Below are 20,574 nucleotides of genomic sequence, written 5' to 3' on the forward strand. Positions count from 1 at the left end.
GATAGCATACTATCTACGCTGTCCCATGACTTGTTTTTTCAACTTCCTTTGGTATCTCTGAGAACATTATGTCAGTAAATCTTGGAATATTTTACTCTTTTGTTTAGTTTTTGACTTAAAATTTTTTTCTATCTATGTATTTTGAACAAGTGAGACAGTCACACACTCCAAAGTGCAGCAGCTCTGTGGCTCCTCAGGGTACGCGGTGAAAACTCTACCCCACCATTTTTATTCAGTCACGTGGTTCCCCTTTCAGGAGCCAACCAGGCTAGCAGTTTTGTATATGTCTATAATTATTTAAACCCCATTTGTTTGACTTGTTCATATTATTTCATTGTGTAGTTTATCTTGTCCCCTTCGTGATGGGCATTAGATTATTGTCTTTTTTATTACAAGGATTGCCCTTGTCAATATACCCTTGTGGGCAGCACAGAAAGAAAGGGAGTGTTCTCCTTGGGTGCCTCTTACCTTCTTGTACCCCTGAGGATTGGGGCACCTGGTTTCTCTCCTCAGCCTGGGCACCACTTTTCTACACTTGATCTTAGCCAAAAGGTCAAGATGCGATAAGGGCATCCCTTTTCTAGGGGGTTCCTTGGGCTCTGGTGTATCTTGGGCCTTGGAGTAGTCTTTGGAATGGGCCTGATCCCCTCTCCCAGTACATGCTGTTCGGGTCCTTTATGGGATGGAGCCTGGACAGCTCCGATGGGTTTGAGTGTGCCACCGAAGGAGGAGAGATCCAGGTGTCACTGACCCTGCTGTTCCCTCTTGGGCTGTCCTGCTGGGGCCTGGGTCCCACCCAGAAGGGGCTGTAGAATGCAGTGATGATGGCCACACGAACATGGGTCAGAGGACGCCTCACTGTGGGCTCAACCCAGTCCCTCTGTTTCTGTCTTCTCCCAAGAAGAGCATTAGGAGAGCTCTGGTCTCATTCCCATGCTGGAAGGTGGCAGGGACACAGCCTCAGGCAGATGATACAACTAGCCTCAAACTCCAGCCAGTGACTGAGCCTCAGACCCTGGGATTCTGAGTCCAGTCCCTGCAGAGTTACCAGAATCAGCACTGACGTGATGCTCAGGTCACCTCGCTGTTCTGGTGACCGCTGAGTGCTCTCCTTCCTCCAGCTCCATGTGTTCTTGCAGGCAGTGGCAGCCCCCTGGGGAGGCTCAGGGTGTGTCCCTGCCTGACTCTCCTTTCAGGGGCTACCTCTGCTCTGCATGGCTGTTATCTCTGCCCTCCTGTCCAGCCACACCCTCTCCAACTGATAGTTCTTTTTTCTTTTTCTGAGAAGGAGTCTCGCTCTGCTGCCCAGGTTGGAGTGCAGTGGTGCAATCTCGGCTCACTGCAACCTCCGCCTCCCGGGTTCAAGCGATTCTCATGCCTCAGCCTCCTGAGTAGCTGGGATTACAGGCATGCGTCACCACACCTGGCTAATTTTTGTATTTTTAATAGACACAAGGTTTCATCACATTGGCCAGGCTGGTCTTGAATTCCTGACCTAGGTGATCCACTTGCGTCGGCCTCTCAAAGTACTGGGATTACAGGCATGAGCCACCAGGCCTGGTCTCTCCAGCTGATTTACCCCTTTTCTTGCCTGGCTCTGGGCCAGGCTGTCCCACTATGAGCCATGTGACCTACTCAGCCAGCCGCCTGAGGCTCAGTTTTCTTGGCTGTGAAATGGGCTGAAGTCTAATTACCATGCTTGGTTGCTGGTGAGGCTTATGAAAGCTAATGTATTAAAGTGCACAGCACTGAGTTTCAGTGTCCCCTGGGGAGGCCCGGGAAATGCCCTTCTAGTCCTTTCCATTGAGGAAATGTCCCCACAGAGATTGCAGGGGTTCCCACAGTCACTCAGCCAGCCTGGCCTCAAGCCAGGCCTCAGAGTCCTGCATCCCAGCCCCTTGCCTGCTCCCGCCCAAGGGTAATGTTCTAGGAACGCGCCGAGCCAGCATGGTGACGTAATCCCCCTCTCTGCTTTTTGTCTCCTCCAGGTTTGGTAAGAGCGATTCATTTCCATCCCCTCTACCACCTGGGAGTCGTGTGTGCGTTGCTGTCGCCATCGGGGGTGGACCTCTTTGACCCCCCCTCTGAGCCCATTCAGCCTCTCCATAGTCCAGAAGCAGAGGTGCTGGTGACCGCCTCAGGAAATAGCCCTAAGACAGGTGGCCTTAAAGTGACTGGCTGGCTTCAGCCCAGCTGGCGGCTGTTCTCTGAGAAGCAGAGACCTTGAGCGCATCTCGGCCCATGGGCAGCCCCATGAAGAGCCCTGTCTCCACCTTGCCCTTCCCCACCGAGACTCTCCAGCAGGGACTCTGGCCTGCTGGGCTGCCACGATAAAGCAGTGCCCCCGGGAAGGCGGTGCCATCTGCCTGGTTTTGCTGGACTTTAGCCATCCCCAGAACCCCACCTGATGTCCCAGGACCCCACTCTTCAAGAGAGGGACATTCCTGGAGGCAGAAATGCAGCACAACTCTGAATGAGGCCCGAAAAGATGGGAGGTGTGCCCCTTTGGGATGGGAGGACACATGGGCAACCCTTGACCCCCTTTCCCACCCCTACCTCCAGGTTGGGAGCACGTTCCTGCACGTGGCTCTGCTGTGGGGCCTCGCTCATGAGTCAGAGTGGAGGGAGACAGCTGTGCCTCTGGAGTCTGCTTTTAATTGTCTGGAAATGCAGAGATGTCTGGTTTTTGCCTGAGCAAAATAGGAGTTTATTTTTGTACTATCCCGAGCTGGCTAAGGAGAGTCACGTAGCTGTGGGTGGGGTCTTGGGAATGAGGAGGGGTGCAGCATGCAGGAACTATGCTGAAGTGGAGCTGGCTACAGGAACCCCAGGGAGGCACAGGAGGAGCATAGAAAGGAGCTACACTTCCCTCCCTTAGTGCCCCGGCAGAAACTCCCAGAGCCCTTCACAGAACCTTGGAGGAACCATTCAACACCCGCATCTCTGGGACAGCCCCAGCCCTGCCATCCTCCAATTGCTATGGTAACACGGGGACTGGAGCAGTGAGATTGTTAGGCCTTCAGGGCCAGTGTCTCCATGCAGATCAGACGAAGGCGGTGCCTGGCACACATACCACCTCACTGCCCATGCCCACAGAAGATGGGGCAGATCATAGGTGTCTTTGGCGCTAACTGGTTGAAGCTCCAACATAGTCTGTTTCTCCTAGGCTGGCAGCTGGCGCCTTTAGCCAGCTGTTTTTTTGTTCTGTTTTGTTTTTGTTTTCTTTTGAGACAGAATCTCGCTCTGTCACCCAGGCTGAAGTGCAGCAGTGCAATCTCAGCTCACTGCAGCCTCTGCCTCCTGGGTTCAAGTGATTCTCCTGCCTCAGCCTCCCGAGTAGCTGGGATTAAAGGTGCCCGCCGCCCCATCTGGCTGATTTTTGTATTTTTAATAGAGACGGCGTTTCACCATGTTGGCCAGACTGGTCTCAAACTCCTGACCTCAGGTGATCTTCCTGCCTCGGCCTCCCAGAGTGCTGGGATTACAGGTGTGAGCCACGGCGCCCAGCCATCCCCATGTGTTTTGTTGGCCTTGGCTGCTGATGGGTGGGGTGAGCCCCAGGAGGAAGTTGGGACAAGTCAGCCTCATGGCAGATGTGCCAGGGAGAGCTGCAGGTGAGATAGATTGTTCTTATCCAGCTCTCCTTGATGTGGGAGGACTCAGTACCTCCAGCACGCCCTTCTCATGGAGGTTATTTATGTGGTACTCGGCCTTAAGTGAACCAGCACTTCATGAGTCCAGCTTTGTGCTATACCAGCACTTGGAATTGAGGAGGGCAGTGGCCACCCTCGGGGGACCTTCTGACTCAGAGGACATGAGATGGCCACACTAGAGCACTGTGTTCCTGACCTTTCTGGGTCACAGGTCACCTTGATGATTGGATGAAAGTCTTAGATTTTCTTTCCAGAGAAAAGCCTACAGCATTCTACTGAACCAGTCCAGAGGGTTCCCGGATCCCCGAAGCCCACCCATGGGCTGGCTCTGGGAGGCAGTGGCGCTGAGTATGGGGGCGTGAGTTGAATGTGTGGGCTGCTGGTGGGTGGAGAGAGTGCTTCCAGCAGTTTGTCTACTGCACTAGGGATGCCTGTTCTTACAGGAAATCCCAGGCTGGGAGAGGGAGCGCCCTCCAGGAAGGCCAGCAGGAGGGGCACCTCAAAGCGCATGGCCTTTCTCTCAGCAGAGGAGGGTGCCTAAGAAGTCCCCAGAGGCTCAGGCTCATACCTGGGTGGGGCTGGCCCACGTGAGAATGTGGTAAAGCTTCACCTTGTCCTCGCTCTGTCTGCCCAGATCTGGCAGTGGCCTCTCCCAGAGGAATATCCTCCAGGGGCTTCTGCCTGGAAAGGCACTGGATGGGCTGACTAGCCTCGGCTCTCCACCTCAGGTAGACAGCTTCAGCCATTTACCAAGAAGTACCCAGAATTGAGCCCCTGTACACTGGGGGCCTGTGGTGTGTTGGTGAGAGGTTGCAAGAGGTTGGGCTGTATAGAAGCTTCTGTCCTCACTCTGGCTTTGCCTTCTGCCTCTCCAGCCTGCCTTGCTCCTCAGCTGGAAACATCACAGGGGCAGCTGACTGAGCCATCCTCAGAGGCCAGGAGCAAGCTAGAGGACCAAGCGAGGCGAGGGGAACCATGCCATGCCACTGGGCTAGCCTGGCCTGCTCCTGTGTTGATGGATATAGTTCAGGGAGATGCTTATGTAATAAACCATTGCGCCCCCCTCTAGCCTGTGGTCTCTGAACTAGGAAGTCACGGGCACGAGCTGTCGCCTGCAGAGTTCCTCAGCCTGCCCATCCGGCCTCTTTCCCCGCAGATGTCTCGCATGGATCCCCACAGATGGTACGGAGGGATATCGGGCTGTCGGTTACACACAGGTAGGCACAGCGGGCCTGGAGGGGGATCAGGGCACAGAGCCGGGCTGGAACCCCCATGGGGCCGGGAGTTCTGGTCACTGTTTCTCAGCGAGCTCTTTGCCTCTGACGGGTCTGTCCATTTCATCTGTGGGACATGGCCCTGCACTTACCTGGAACTTTTGCCTTGCCAGGGTGGCCACATGGACTTGCAGCTCCGTCATCTGCACCTCCTCGGGTCTCTTCCTCACTCTGCTTAGGGAAAACACTTTCCTTCTTTCCCAGGACACAGGTCCCGGGAGAAATAGGGTCAGGGTCATGGGAAGGAGTCGCAGGAGCTTCCCCTGCATCCAGTGAGATGTCACGTGAGTCCTGAAACTGGCCACACATCAGAGTCCGCTGTAGAGCTTGTTGAAAATCCAGATTCCCAGGCCCCACCCCTAAGGTTCTTGCTCCCCTCACCTGCAGTCTTGACATGAGAAGTAATTAAAACTCAGTGAGGGAAACAGAGAGCACGTGTGCATGTGTGAGCCTCCACAGACCTGGTTGCATCTCGGGGAGGCCAGATTGCAACTCCTTAAAAGGCACTCCATGCAGTTGGGTGTCCCGTGCCACCAGAAGCTCCCATCTTTGTTGGGTGGAGAGAGTAACATTTATGGATCTCTGCTACACAGTGTATCTGTGATCCTTCCCAAATCCTGTGAGGCTTAGCGTTAACCCTATTTGCAGAAGCGTCTGGAGCATCTTACAGCCGGTAGTAGGCAGAAGGCAGAATTCAAACCCAGCTGTTTGTCCCCAGAGCCTCTTCTCTTTCCCTTGCACTGAAGGCCTTTTTTGGCTTCTGCTGGACCAGTGGAATTCTTACAGAGAAGCTCTGTAACTCTTAAGTTCAGAGAGCTGGGATCCAGACCCTGTTACACAGCATCCCAACTGTGGCACCTTGGGAACATCACCTGACCTCTCTGAGCTGGTTTCCTTGGCTGCACACTAAGAATCCTGGACCTGCCTCACTCCCTGGCATGGGCATAAGAATCAAATGAGCTAGTGTTAGTGGATGCATTACCAACTGCTTCCCAAATACTGTTTTCTTTAATGTTCTACATTTTGGATTGAAAATACACTGATACGTTGAAACGTCAACAGAAAATTGCCCTCTTGTTCCTGTCCCCAACTCCTCAATCCCCTCTGTAAAGAGGTCTTAGCTGTGTGTTGTCTTCTAGAGATATTTTATACAAGCAAATATGTATATATGTTTTCCCCTTTATTTTTTACTCAAATACTGCATATGTTATACACAATCTTACGCTTTTTTCCAAAAATGGAGATACAATTTATATAGAGCAAAATGCGCAACTCTGTGTGTGTATGTGTATGTATGTATTCATACACACCTGTGTATACCATCCAGATGAAGATGAAGAACATTCCAGCACCCAAAAAGTTACCTTTAGTTCTCCCTAGTTGACGGTGCTACCATTCAGTGGTTACTATTCACTTCTATCATCATAGCTGAGTTTTTTTCCTGTACTTGAACTTGATGTGAATGGGATCGTATCCTATTGTACCTTACTTTTTTAACTTGACAGTGTGACTTGGAGATCATTCCATTTGCACAGAAAGAGCGTCCTTGTTTTAGTTTCTTGCTGCATAGTGTTCCATTGTATGGAAAGACCATACTTTAGTCATAGCCCCTATCAATGGACATGTAGGTTATTTTCCATCTTTATGCTGCTAACATGCTGCGGGCATAACTTGTCCATGTATCTTTCAACACTTGTGGCCCTGTGTTGGATAAATTCCTAAGAATTCCTAAGAACTGTTGGGTCGAAGGGTATACACACTTGTACTCTTGATTGCTGCTGCCAAATTGGTACTGCCAGATGACCACACCACCTTCAGCATATTGACAGTGATTACTTTGCATCTGGGAGATCAAAATGTGAGGGAAGAAGCAGTGTCCCCTGGGTATTCCTGTTCTCTCTGGGAGAGGGCCCATGGGGCTCTGGGATGGAGCCAAGACTCCCAGTTGCCCTGGAGCTCCGTGGGAACCCTTCTGTGTCTGGGCCTTGGCCTCCCAGCCAGTGCGAGCATGTGCCTGTGTCTGCCCCCTGCAGGTTCTCCACCAAGTCCTGGCTGTCGCAGGTCTGCCACGTGTGCCAGAAGAGCATGATATTTGGAGTGAAGTGCAAGCATTGCAGGTGATGGGAAGAGGAGTGGGGGTGGGAGGAGCAGACACTTTTTGTTTAGTAAATCAGAGTTCCAACACACTTCCCTATGCTTGCTATTCATAGTCCTATTCAGCACACCAGGGAGTGATCAGGCCTCTTCAGGGAGATTAAGCAAGTTACTCCGCAAAGAAGGGAATACTTGAGGTGGGCTTTGAAGGATGAATAGAAGTTTACAAGATAGACCAAGGGGGAAAGAGAATTCCAGGCCTTGGGAGCGTCTTGTACTAAGGCCCGGAGGAATATGAGGACTGTTCTGGGACCTGTAAGGAGTTCTGAAGTTTAGCCTTACATTTTGTAGCCCTCGAGAGGAGTTGGCTTGCGGACGGGGAGAGTGAGCGCAGGGTATACATTCTGTACAAGTCCAACTTTATTTTCTCATGCCTTGTGGCTTCTGGTGGGAAGGAAGGGCAAGGATAGGGAACAGTGTGGCCTGGGCAGAGTGTGTCCTCTGCTGTCCTGCTGCCCTCACCTAATGCAGGGTGGCCTTAGAGGTTCGGTGTCCAGCCCACTCTGCCCCTGCATTGCTGTATGACCTGGGGCAAGGCACTTGACCTTTCTGGGCCTGATTTTTAATGTATGCATCAGCCACGGGGATGGCTCTGAGAACCTGAGCTAGTGTGTGTGATTGCATCTGGGCTCCAGTCACACTGTTGATGGTGGGTTTTGTGCATATCAGCTGGACCCATCACTTTCCCGGCAACTCTCCTGACCTCTAGGGAGTTGCTGACTTCTCTCTCTAGTCTGGGTCTCCTGTGGCTCCTGGCCACTTGGCTTTACATTAGGGACCTCTAGTTCCCATCATGTGGAGACCACAGGATGACCTCTGAGCCCAGGCTGTCCTGTGATGCAGTATGAGGTTGATAGGACACCCTCAGCCCATTAGAGAGAAATCTAGGACTCAGTGCAGAAGGCAGGACCACAGTGAGAACCCAGTTCTTTCCAATCCTGGCCTGGGGCTGACCCTCAGACTGCACGTTCCATTGCACAAATGTAGCGGGAGGTGCTGCCCTTTGAGTCCCTGGGATTCTTTGGTAAAGCAAACACTGCCTGTCTAATTCGTCTTTTTTATTTTTTTTTTAAATAAGTTCAGATTTGTCTTGAGCTTTTTCAGTATGGGTAGAGGGTCCCCTTTTCTTTACAAAAGAAAAATAGGTGGGCAACCTGGGACAAGTCGAAGTGGGCATCACGAGACCTACTTTGCTGTGAGGATGGGTAGATGACAGCAGAACGTGGTAAATGCTCAGCACAGCAGCTCAGTGTAGCAGCTGCTATTACTATTAATATCATGGTGTTCTCTACTTTCGAGCTAACATTTGTTGAGAAGTTTGTGGAAATGGAGACAGTCCTGAGTGAATGCTACACAGAGCTACCCATGTGTGCCCGAGCCCCACACGTGGCGCTCCGCACGCTAACCTCCCCTTCTTTACCAGGTTGAAGTGTCACAACAAATGTACCAAAGAAGCCCCTGCCTGTAGAATATCCTTCCTGCCATGTGAGTTTTCTGCCTTCCTCTCCTCTGCCTTCTGGATTTCAGTGAATCTTTCTTTAGCTTGACCTGTTCCCTGGTGATGAGTTTTCCCTCTTTTCAAACAGTAACTCGGCTTCGGAGGACAGAATCTGTCCCCTCGGACATCAACAACCCGGTGGACAGAGCAACCGAACCCCATTTTGGAACCCTTCCCAAAGCACTGACAAAGAAGGTACGCTGGGTAATGCTGGGGAGGACCCCCTTCTGCCACTGGACGTCCTTCCTATATAGCACCCCTGCCTCAGAGGCTCAGTGGGGAAGTGGGATGTGACACCACAGTCTCAGATTTGTGGCCAGAGGGTGGCCTTGGGAATCATATCTTGAGCCACTAGGAGGCTTTACATTTAAGTTGTGGTGGTGCAGCCGTGATTCCCAGTCCCTTCTCCTTTGAGCTAACACTTCCTGTGTGTTTAGCGTGTACCGGGAACAACTTCCATTGCTGTTTCATTTGAGCCCCACAGTAGTTCTGAAGGGTACAGACTGATCCATGTCACAGGTGAGAAAACAGCACAGCATCCCCTGAGAGCAAGATACAAACCCAGAGTGGTAGCCTCGGCAGCCACCCAGCCGCAAAACCTGGGCCCTTAGTCACAGTGCGGCAGATACACCTTCAGTTGTTCATTAAAGCAATTGCCATGACCGCCACCGCGCAAGGCTCTGCTGCCCTCACAGGAATACCCAAAAGTAATACAAAGAGTGCATTTTCGTCCATAGCCAGGTCAGGCTTCTCTGCTGAGGCAGACGGGTGTCCTCTGCAGCTAGACAGAGTCTGCAAAACCTGTGTCCCCCAGGAGGGTTGGCATACCTGTCATTGGCGGCTTTGCTCAGGTGCGCCTGGCATCCTGGGAAGTGCCAGTGCTGATGGCTTCTGACAGCAGCTCCCATCCTGGCTGGCTGCAGGCTGCTGGCTGCTGTGGTTTTGGCTGTGTATTTTTAAGTGTGTTTTACCTGCAGCCCCAGAGCAGGGGCTTAGCGTGTGCCCCTCTGATGAGGAGCATGTGCCCAGTTGCCCCATGGCTGTGACTGGCCATGTGGCTCAGGCTGGAAGAGAAAGACAGGCAACGTGGCCAGTTTGTACTGGGGACCCTAAAGGTACAGCTTCAGGGGCTGCTCTGGGAGAGCCAGGACCACCTCTTACTGTCAAACAAGAAGGCCAGCTGTCCCAGACCTGACTGTGCCATGGGCCTGCACCTGCCCTCTCTCCTGCCTCTCGTTTCCCTCTGGTGGTGGCTTCTCTCCCGGAATGGGGAGGAAGAGGGGAAAGATGATAGGGTCCTGTCTTAGTCTGTTCAGGCTACCATAACAAAATATCATAGACTGGGTAGCTTAAAAACAATAGAAATTTGTTTCTCATGGTTCTGGAGGCTGGGAAGATCAAGGTACCAGCAGACTCGATGTCCTGGGAAGGCCCACCTTCTCACAGATGTCACTCATGCCACGTCCTCCCATGGTGGAGGGGCCCAGCAAGATCCCTCGAGCCCTTTCATAAGGGCACTAGTCCCATTCCTGAGGGCTCTGCCCTGATGACCCAATTACCTCCCAGAGGCTCCAGCTCCCAATACTACCTCCTTGGGTGCTAGGGTTTCAGCATGTGAGCTGTGGGAGTTCACAGTCATTCAGACCACAACAGCTGCCCAGCCCTGGCTTTGAGTCCCAACTCCTCTCTTGCTTCCATGACCTTGAGTGAGCCACTTGACCTCTCTGAGCCTCACTTTCTGCTTTGTAAATTGAATTATCTGATGCTTCATTCACAGGGTATTTGAAGGGTAAAGAGAGAATGTTCATGAACTTGTAGGGAGCAGTACCATACCATCAACTAGTAATTATTTTCCCAGCCCGTCACAGATAGGATCAGTTCCTCAGCAGGAATGCAGTGCCCCCTGCCCCCATTGCCAACAATGTCATCATTGCCCCTGCCTCTCCTCTCCAGCTACGCCTAGCATACCCCCCATCCCTATGCGTCCTGCACGACCCCCTGCCCATCATGTTTACTCTTGCATCTCCACCCACCTGGACACCACCCCTCAGCCCTCCTCACAGCACTCTCTCTCTTCCACCTCCCCCATGAGCCCCTCCTGCGTGCACCTCCTCGGCCTCTAAGCCCACACAGTGATGGTGCCAAAGGCCTCTCGTCTTTGAGAGCATTGGCCCTCCAGGGTCCCGCTGAAGGTCGCTATGACAACATGAGCTGTTACTGAGTTCTCACTAGGGGCCACACATGGTGCTGAGAGGTGTGTTTATCCTGTTCATCTTCGACCTCTTCTCCCACCACCTGCCTCTCCACCCCTGCCCGCCCCATTCCCCTTCAGCACAGATGCTCCCTGAGGGCCCAGTGATGCTGTCTTGCTCTCATTGGCACCAAGCATACAATAGGCAGTCAGGAAACCAGCATGTTGATTGTTGAATGATTGAACAACCCTGTGATCCGGCAGCTGTTACCCCCATGTTACACAGTGGCTCTTAAAGGTTGGGTCATTTGTCCAGGGTTACAGAGGGACTGATGGAGGGTCCTGAGCCTTGGAGCATGAGTGAGAAGAGGGAGGGCTCAGTGGATCCAGCTCCCACTTCTAACTTGGCGCCACGTGATGTCAACTACCCCTGGCCAGTAGATTCCAGAGGTCACTGTGTACGCCAGAGCCTTCATGGCCTACAGCAAATAAACCTGTTGAACTTAGCATTTAACTCAACTTGGCTTCAACTTCTTTAACCAAGGAATGCCTCTCCCACCCCCAGGGGAATTGATGTTTGCATTCAGGAAGCACTTTTCAGATCCAGGGTCCTGCCTAACGTAGAATCCCCTGGAGCCCTCTCTCTGTTGGTCTTCTGGCCTTGCTGGGGCCCAAACTTCTGAGTGTTCCTAGCTAGCAGGTCTGCAAAAGAATGTGGAACAAGCATGTATTAGTCACCTGCTATGTGCCACATACTCCCACCTTTGTGATGCTACTGGTCAGCACAGTAACCCTCTGCCATAGGTGTTGATGTTTTCATTTTGTGGTTGAGGAAATGGAAGCTCAGAGAGGTGGAGGAAGTTGCCTAGAGTCACCCAGCTAAGTGGTGGTGGAAGCTGGCCGAGAATTCCAGTCTGTCCTGCCTCCAAACCCCAGTGTTCTTTCTTTTTGGCCACAGGGAGAAGCTGGAGCTTAGGCCTCTCTCCCTGCCCCCTACTTTCTCCCTTCACCCACCTTTTCTCATTTCTAGTGCAGCAGCTCTCCCTTCCCAGGGCTTCCTGCCCCTTACTTTCTCCCTTCTCCCCCATTTTCCCATTTCTAGTGCAGCAGCCCTCCCTTCCCCGGGGCTCTCTGGTCCTTGCTCCCACAGGCTCTTGCTCAGAGCTGTGAGATGCTCATGCTGTTCTCAGGGGTCTCCTCCGTGCTGTGGCTGGGGAGCCATGGCCAGAAGGCATCCTGGAGTTGGGATCATGCCAGGCCCATCTCCCATGACCATGGGCAAAGCCTTTGGCTTCCTTGGGCCCTGCTCCCCTGAGCTCTACAGTGGGACTGTGGTGGCACGTAGTGTGGATTGAGTTGATAATTGAGTTGATAATCAGTGCCGCCCAAACTTCTTCAAAGCTGCAAACCATCTTTATGGTTTCTGTCTTAACCGGATACCACCTGGGCTAATACTTACAACACTTCATTTTTATGTAATCATCACTATCATAATTGGAAAAACCACGATCCCTGCAGATAGAAGGTAATCATTAAAACAAGCACAGTTAAAACCAAAAAGTTACAAGCTTCATCTGGTTATCACACTTGCTTAAGGCTTGGAGCTTGAAGCCCTCACTCTGTTGAATGGGCGATGAGTCAGTGTTGGAGAGGCAATAAAGACATAGCAGCTCAGGCCGAGGCCTTCTCTCAGACAGAACAAGACAGGAAACAGAGCACCCCTCCTCCCTGGTGCAGCGTCCTCTGTGTTGTGTCCAAGGGTCTCCTAAAGGTGTCTCACTGGCCACCAAACATGTGTTTCCCGTGGCAAGCACTGGTTCATGTGATCCATTAGCAGGGGGAGCATGCTTGCTTTGACTGTGGAAGGGATGACATTAACATTTAAGTTGGGACAACATGAGTGAACCGGCCTGTCCTGACAAACTAACTCCTGTGGTCATCTTCTAGAAAGTTCTTTCCAGCTCCAGAATTCTTACCCCTCCAAAATGGCAGACCGCACCAGCCCAAGCCATCACCTCTTTCAGGGTTTTGTAGTTTGACTCTAAGACTTCCCAGTGCCTTTGATTCAGCCAGATTTCCAAAGAAAAGGTCTGTATACCTCTCGTTTATCATTGGTCTCCCTATGTCTGGCAGAGTGCCTGGTGCTTAGCAGACATGATATAACATTTATCAGAGCCTGAACTTAATTCATTATAAAATCCTAATGTGTGCCCAGCTCAGAGCCAGGCACTGAGTATGTAATGATCACCCTGGCCTCATGCAACACACGAGGTAGTGGGAGAGTCTTCCGTCAGGAAAATGTCTGGGACGTCTGCAGTAGACACGATGCCCTGATGAAAAACTGCTGGGAGCCATGCCAGGATGGAGAGGAGGAGCGTGGTCCCAGCCAGGGTGCAGGAAAGGCTTCTGGGAAGAGTGTGCTTGAGCTGAAATCAGAAAGCTGAGCAGGAGCCCCATGGGGAGTGGGCATTGAGGCAAGGGCCACTGTGTGCTGCCCTTCCTCAAATGCTAGATGCGTAAAATGTCAGACCCTGAGGATTCCCTGGGCTGACTGCTTCCTTTCCAGATGGGGAAGGGAGGGTGTGGCCGGTGGGAGGCAGGTGGGGCCAGGACAGCCCTGCCACTCCCAATATCTCTGGTCCTGCAGGAGCACCCTCCAGCCATGAATCACCTGGACTCCAGCAGCAACCCTTCCTCCACCACCTCCTCCACACCCTCCTCGCCGGCGCCCTTCCCAACATCATCCAACCCATCCAGCGCCACCACGCCCCCCAATCCCTCACCTGGCCAGCGGGACAGCAGGTTCAACTTCCCAGGTACCACATCTCCAGGCTTTTCTGGGTTCTCAGGGGTGCGGACAGATCCCCTTCTCAGCAGACCCAAGGTCTGCAGATTCAAGGTCAGACATGGTCACAGCTAACAGCTGATGTTTATGGAGCACTTGCCAGGTGCCCCAAGCACAATAGCTCTGATGTTGATGCTGTTGTTTTACAGATGGGAATACTAAGGTTCAGAGAGAGAGAGGGAGGGGCTTGCCACGAGTTGTACAGCCTGTAAGTGGCAGAATGGAGATCAAACCCAAGTCCGTCTGACACAACATAATCCCCACGCTGCCCTCCTCTTCATGGGGTGGCCTCTCCTGGGCAGTGCTCACTTTCTCGGGACTGGCTTCTGAGCTCCCAGGGGGCATGGCCAGCAATGCAGGGAGCTAGAAGGCCTCAGAGAGGGAATCTGGGTGGGGTCCTGCTGCTTCCCACTCGTGATCCGGGTAAGCTCCTTCAAGGAGACCTCTTGTTCCCTTTCCATAAGATAGGTGACCATGTAAAGTTGGAATTAGGTTGTTCCCATTGTGTGACTGAAGACACTGAGTCCCACAGGAGATTACAGCAGAGTAGACCTGAGCCAGGCTCCACCCCAGCTCACTGCCTGGTGTCTGTCAGGAGAGGTCAGGATTCCAGCCTCTCCTGCCCTCAGCTGCTGGCCCTGGGGTGTCTGCCTCTCCAAGCAGCAGAGTGAAGCCCACCTGCCCATTTTGGAACTGAGCTGCTGCCTCAGCCTCTCTGGCAGCTCCTCAGAGTCAGTCTCAGCCTTTAGTTTATTACAGTTTGCAGTCCCAGAGGAAGGAAGGTGGCTGTGACACTCCTGTTTGCTCCGGACCCAGCCACAGGCTGTCACCAGCCCATAGAGTCCAGGTCAGGCCCCTGTCTCTGGCCTCTGGAGCTCCAGGTCCATGAGGAAAGCCACAGCTGTCCCTGTGCCAGGGGAGCCCCAGCTGGCGCTATACCCAGCCAGCAGGAGGCCAGGGAACTTCTTCTGGGACTTCTTCTGGGGATAGTGGAGACAGAGATCTTGTAGGAATCTCTCTTTGCCTTCACCTCAGTACGCACGTGGCTGGATATCTCCTGACATGCACGCGCCGTCCTGAGCACGCCCCTCCCCTCCCTGCATTGAGTGATGGCCCATTTGATTAACCTCCTCTCCCATTCTGCTCTGTCTTTATTATGCTCTGAAACTGTGCCTTTTGCTAAACCTCCCAGTTTGGGTTTTTGTAAATGGAAAGGGTGTGTTTGAAACACGGCAGCCACAGAAAAAGTTCTGTTTGCACAATCAGCTGGACCCTTGCTGCTTTCCCTGAATGTCTCCAGACTGGGCCTTCATTGTCCCCTGCACAGAGGCCTTACTCTCTCAAGATCCTATCTCTTTGGTCATGGCAGCACCAATGGGTCAACCCTCCCCCTAACCCCCACTGCCTGCCCCACTGGCCCTGTAGTTCAGCTGGAAAAGGCAAGCCTCCTGTCGTCCCCCTCCTCTGTGCTATGCAGGGGCATTGCACTTAAACTTCAGTGGTAAACCTGGGAAAAGATTACAGTCACGTGCTGCTTCACAATAGGGAAACGTTCTGAGAGATGCATTTGGCAATTTCATTGTAATGTGAGCATCATAGAGTGTACTTACATAAACCCGGATGGTATAGTCCTCCACACATCTCGGCTGTGTGATGTAGCCTATTGCTTCTAGGCTGCAAACCTATGCAGCATGTGACTGTACTGAGTATTGTAGGCAATTGCAGCACAATGCTAAATATTTGTGTATTGAAACATCTGAACACAGAAAAGCTACAGTAAATATACAGCACAAAATATTGAAAATACGGCTGGGCACAGTGGCTCATGCCTGTAATTCCAGCATTTTGGGAGGCCGAGGTAGGCGGATCACTTGAGGCCAGGAGTTCAAGACCAGCCTGGCCAACATGGCAAAACCCCATCTCTACTAAAAATACAAAATTAGCTAAGTGTGGTGGCGCACACCTGTAGTCCCAGCTACTCAGGAGGCTGAGGCACGAGGATCGCTTGAACCCAGGAGGTGGAGGTTGCAGTGAGCTGAGATTGCACCACTGTACTCCAGCCCAGGTGACAGAGCAAGAAGCAAGACTCTGTCTCTAAATAAATAAATCAGTAAATAAAATGTTATTTATTTGTAGGGGACTAGAAGCTGCTCTAGATGAGTCAGTGAGTGAGGAATTCCTGCACACTACTGTAGACTTTATAAACACTATATGCTTAGGCTACACTAAATTTATTTTAAAATATTCTCCTCAATAATAAATTAACCTTAGCTTACAACTTTTTTACATTATAATCTTTAAATTTTTTTTAAATTTGGAGTCTTTTGTTGTAACACTTAGCCCAAAACACATATTGTATAGCTGTACAAAAACATTTTTCTTTGAATTTTTATAAGCTTTTTTCTATTTTTAAAATTCTTAATTTTTTAAAAACTCTTTTGTTAACTAAGACACACACACTAGCCTAGGCCTGTGCAGTGTCAGAATCATCAATATCACTCTTCCACCTCCACATCTTCTCCCACCAGAAGGTCTTTGGGGCAGTGACATACATGGAGCTAGCATCTCCTGTGATAACAGTGCCACCTTCTGGATACCTCCTGAGGCAACTGCCTGAGGCTAAATTACAGATAACTTTTTTTTTGTAAGTAGAACAAGTATAATCTAAAATCAAGATTAGAAGTCTGGGCATGGTGGCTCACGCCTGTAATCCCAGCACTTTGGGAGGCCGAGGTGGGCGGATCACCTGAGATCAGGAGTTCAAGACCAGCCTGGCCAACATAGTGAAACCCCGTCTCCACTAAAAATACAAAAATTAGCCAGGCGTGGTGGTGGGCGCCTGTAGTCCCAGCTATTCAGGAGGCTGAGGCAGGAGAATCACTTGAACCCGGGAAACGGAGGTTGCCGTAAGCCAAGATTGTGCCATTGCATTCCAGCCTGGGCAACAGAGCAAGACTCCATCTCAAAAAATAAATTAATTAAAAATTTTTAAAAATGATTAAAAGTACAATATAGTAAATACATAAACCAGTAATGAAGTTGTTTATTCTCATTATCAAGTAAGATGCTACCGTGCATAATCGTGCATGCTATCCTTTTATACAGCTTGTAGTTCCGTGGATTATTTCCTGCCAGTGTCACCACAAACACGTGAGGAATGCATGGCGCTGCCCTGTTACCACAGCTACCACATCACTAGGCAAGAGGAATTTTTCCACTGCATTATGATCAGGGCCACCATTGTGTGTGTGGTCCCTTGTTGACCAAAGCAGCATGTTCTGTGGCACATGACTGTATTTATACCCCCATTTGACAGTGAGACAGCTGGAGAGGTTAGCCAACTCCCTAAGGTCCCAGAGCCTAGTTATGTGGCAGAATTGAGCTTGGAACATGCTGTCAGCTTCCAGAACCCCAGTGTATCCTTTTCAGTACCCTGTAAGAGAGAGAGAAAAAACTGTGGGTAGGGAGTGGTAAGGTTGAGACACTCTGGAGGTACAGGTGGGGCTCAAGGGGAGGAGGCCATTCTTCCGTACATAACACTGTTAAACTTTTCAGAATCACTGTTTCTCTCCCATTGTATTTTGCCCTTCTGGGCTCACATGCATTTCGCAGAGCACTGGTGACCAGAGACGGGGTCTTGGAATGCCCAATCCTCCAGTGCAAACCCCTTTAGTCCTGCGGGCTCCTGCCAGGGCCCATTTTCTCCCAGCTCTTTTCCTCCTTCCTGCATGGTTTGGCCTGTCCTTGCCAGGTCCATCTAGGGTAGGGCTGTCCCAGCCCAATAACCAGTCCCTGTCTCCCAAGCCGGTACCTGCAATTCCGCTCCTCCCTCCTGCGCTGGCCGTTCTGTGTGTGTGACTCACCTCCTCTTCTGTTTAAAGCTGCCTACTTCATTCATCATAGACAGCAGTTTATCTTTCCAGGTGAGTCCTTTGCATGGTTCCATTAACTGCCCTTTGCTGTGACCCCTTCTGTCCACCCCACCTGGGCGCCCTCTCCCTGGGAGTGCCTTTGGAGGTACTTGAGTCTCCCTCCACCTGTTCTGAGAGCTGACTGCCCATGGGGGATGGGAAGGGGGCAGGGCAAGTGCCCTGGAGGTGGGCCTCTTAATGTGAGAAGTTCTTGCTGGGAGGGACCCTGGAATCCATCCTGTCCAGCCTCTTGGCACAGAGCCTGCAGGCGACCTTTTCAAGGTCACACTGCCAGGAGATGGTAGAAGCGGGACTGGAACCTGGGTTTATAGAATGGGGAGAGGACTTTTTGCTAATGCTTTATGAGCATCTGTCACCATATCCTCCCTTACGCAATAACCAGAGGATAGCTTATGCACAATGTCTTAGAGAAGTGGAAACCCATGTGGGAAGGTCTGCGGGCTTCACTTAGTGGGCTTCACCTTTCTGTGCCTTACCACACAGTGCCATCTGCTGGCCACTGCTGGAAATGCCTCCTTATTGCAGAAAGTTTAAAGGAAAACACTTTCAATTCAGTAAGTCAATACATTGAGTCCCCTCTGTAAACAAATTGTTTTCTACACTTACTGTGTAGCAACTTTTTCATTCCTTCCCCTAAAGTGTTTGAGATCAGTGCTTTTTACTGTAACTGAAGGTGATGAGCGTAATGGTGTTTAAAACAAAGACTGTAGCTGTTTTTTCTTGGGTCTTGAACAGGACTGTCTTGAAGTCACAGTATCTTGGTTACTCCAGGCTTTTCTATTCCCTAAGCCAGCTCCATTAGGGGGCTGACTTGGAGCATCTGTGAGTCCTTAGAGGACTGTCTGCATGGCGTTGCTCAGGTGTGTGCAGGGCAGCGGTCAGGGCCCTGAGAACCCGCCTTATGGAGGCTTCCTCTGAACAGCTGAGCAGCCTCTGCAGTTTCACACCCGTTTTTTGTTGTGGTTTCCCTGGTTACTAGCTCTCGGATGCACACAGGGGATTACCCCAAAACATTGGGAAGACGTGGCTCTTTTCCCAGAAGGGTCCATTTTCCCCTGAAGATACGTCACAGGAAGGGCAAGGAAATACGTTTTTATTAAAGTAAACGTGGACACATTTTGGAGCAGAATGCATGATACACTCTTAACTTTTAAGGAAAAGCATGAGGCTTCAGAAGCATTTTGCCTTCCCACTTGGGGGTTGGGGACAAACCACACCCCAACTCTTAATACTTCCCTCATGCCTTAGGCAGTGTGTTTACCTTCTGTGGAACATTTGAGCAGTATTGGATGGGTGGAAATGCCGGGCCCCTGTTGGTAGTCTGCAGGCACACTGCCTTACCAGTAGAGCCTTCTAAGGTTCTGATCCCCCAGAAATTGTGCACAGGATGTTGGGCACATGTGTGCATTTCCCTGATAAGAAAGCCCACGGCCTCTATCAGATTCTCCAAGTCTGTGAGGTCCCAGAGATGTTGACAGCCTGTGGTTCAAATGACCTTCAAAGGCAGAAGAAAGCCCTAGAAGAAGGTTGAGGGAGGTCTTTTGGCTGAACGGGGAGAGTCTTTGTCCACACAGGCAGGAGAGAGGCCTTTGAGAGCTTCAGCCACTGCCACTTCCTGTCTCTTTTTGCAGAAAAGAGCAGGGAGTGAGCGGCCCATGGCAGCCCTGGGGCCACCAATCTCCCTGTAGCACTTTGGTTCCGTGCTGGAGTAGCCTTCAGTTCTGGTCTCCCTGGACGTGGGACTTTTAGCACTAAAACTGGGAACACCCCAGGCTCAGGGATCAGCCCCTGCTGCCCACTCTTGGACCCCTGATATGTGGCGTTTCTTCCTCTCCCCTGAGAGCTGGTCCACCAGTGACCCATACCGGAAGCCGAGGGGTCGGGGCCTTTGTGCTGGAAATCCCCAGCAGCTGTACCAGGCACCAGGTGTCGCTAATGAGCCACCTGCACATCCTGCCATCAGCCTTGCTGGCCAAAGTGAGAGAATCTCATTACTTTCAAGGGTTGTCACAAGCAGCCCCTGCTTCCAAACAGCAGCTTTAGCCAGCCTGTCCAGTAAATGAGAGCCCAGTTTGCTTTTTCCACTTGTTTGTGTGGGGCAGTTTGGCCGGCCACAGGTGAGTGGTGGTAATGAGAAGTCTCACCCTCCCTACCTGCCCAGAGCCCCTTTCTGAGACAGAGCTGTGTATGCAGAAGCAGGTGCTGTGGAGGCTGCGTCCTTGCAAAATTTATGGAAGATCACAGGCTGGTCCTTGTGGAAGTGCCTGGGGAACACGTGGCAGCCCACTCGGGAAAATCAACCTCTCTGGGGGTGCTGGGTTTCAAACACCATGTCTCTTTGGGGAGGGAAAAGCGATCTCATGCTTTGTATTTGGTTTTTGTTTCCTCCAGACATTTCGGCCTTTGCACAGGCAGCCCCGCTCCCCGAAGCTGCCGACGGTACCCGGTAGGCATCCCTAGGCTGTGTCCCCTCCCTTCTTTGGGGAATTATTCGGGCTGGATCCACATCCCTGGCCACCTCCCACTCTACCTTTCCAGCCAGCCAGATGCAGAACTCCCTGGGCTCATTCACCCTCTGGGCCAGTGAATTCCGTAGAGGGTTTTATTTGCCTCCTATCAGTGCGGTCAACATTGGGTGGGGCTGCCTGTGAAACTGGAGCAGTCTTGGGACCCAGGAGGGTGGATAGAGGGCACTTGGAGTTAGAGAAGCCTAAGAATAACTCCTGTGCAGAGGCCTTTCTCTACCAGGCCATGCTGAGCACTTGACTCACATTCCCGCATCTTACCCTCAGTGCAGTGGTAGGTCTCAAAGTAGGTGCCATTCTTAACGTACAACCAGCCTAGAGAGGTTAAGAAATTACATAAGGTCACACCCCTAGAAGCGATAGAGCTGGTTCTCCAAGTCGAGGCCGTCAGATTCTGAGTCCTGTGGGTGTGCTCTGAGACCCTGTGTAGCAGTGTCACATCTGAAAAGGGGCTTTGGGGATCACTGCCCACCTCTCAGCCCCCACCACCCTCAAGTTAGCC

General features: G+C 51.6%; 1 protein-coding gene across 8 annotated transcripts in view; it reads left to right on the plus strand.

Moving 5' to 3' along the window:
- Positions 1-20,574, plus strand: part of KSR1 (kinase suppressor of ras 1) — a 173,213-nt gene that overhangs the window by 132,078 nt on the left and 20,561 nt on the right. For 6 of the 8 annotated variants that reach the window (XM_030924040.1, XM_030924036.1, XM_030924039.1 and 3 more), the window contains 8 exons: positions 1,989-1,993; positions 4,810-4,870; positions 6,961-7,044; positions 8,505-8,566; positions 8,668-8,774; positions 13,418-13,586; positions 17,497-17,538; positions 19,939-19,993. In XM_030924040.1, the coding sequence (XP_030779900.1) occupies positions 1,989-1,993; positions 4,810-4,870; positions 6,961-7,044; positions 8,505-8,566; positions 8,668-8,774; positions 13,418-13,586; positions 17,497-17,538; positions 19,939-19,993 (585 nt within the window). The remainder of the gene's footprint in view (positions 1-1,988; positions 1,994-4,809; positions 4,871-6,960; positions 7,045-8,504; positions 8,567-8,667; positions 8,775-13,417; positions 13,587-17,496; positions 17,539-19,938; positions 19,994-20,574) is intronic. The other 2 variants (XM_030924037.1, XM_030924038.1) reach the window with 1 other exon arrangement.

Source organism: Rhinopithecus roxellana, chromosome 19 (genome assembly GCF_007565055.1).
Source record: "Rhinopithecus roxellana isolate Shanxi Qingling chromosome 19, ASM756505v1, whole genome shotgun sequence".
Taxonomy (NCBI): domain Eukaryota; kingdom Metazoa; phylum Chordata; class Mammalia; order Primates; family Cercopithecidae; genus Rhinopithecus; species Rhinopithecus roxellana.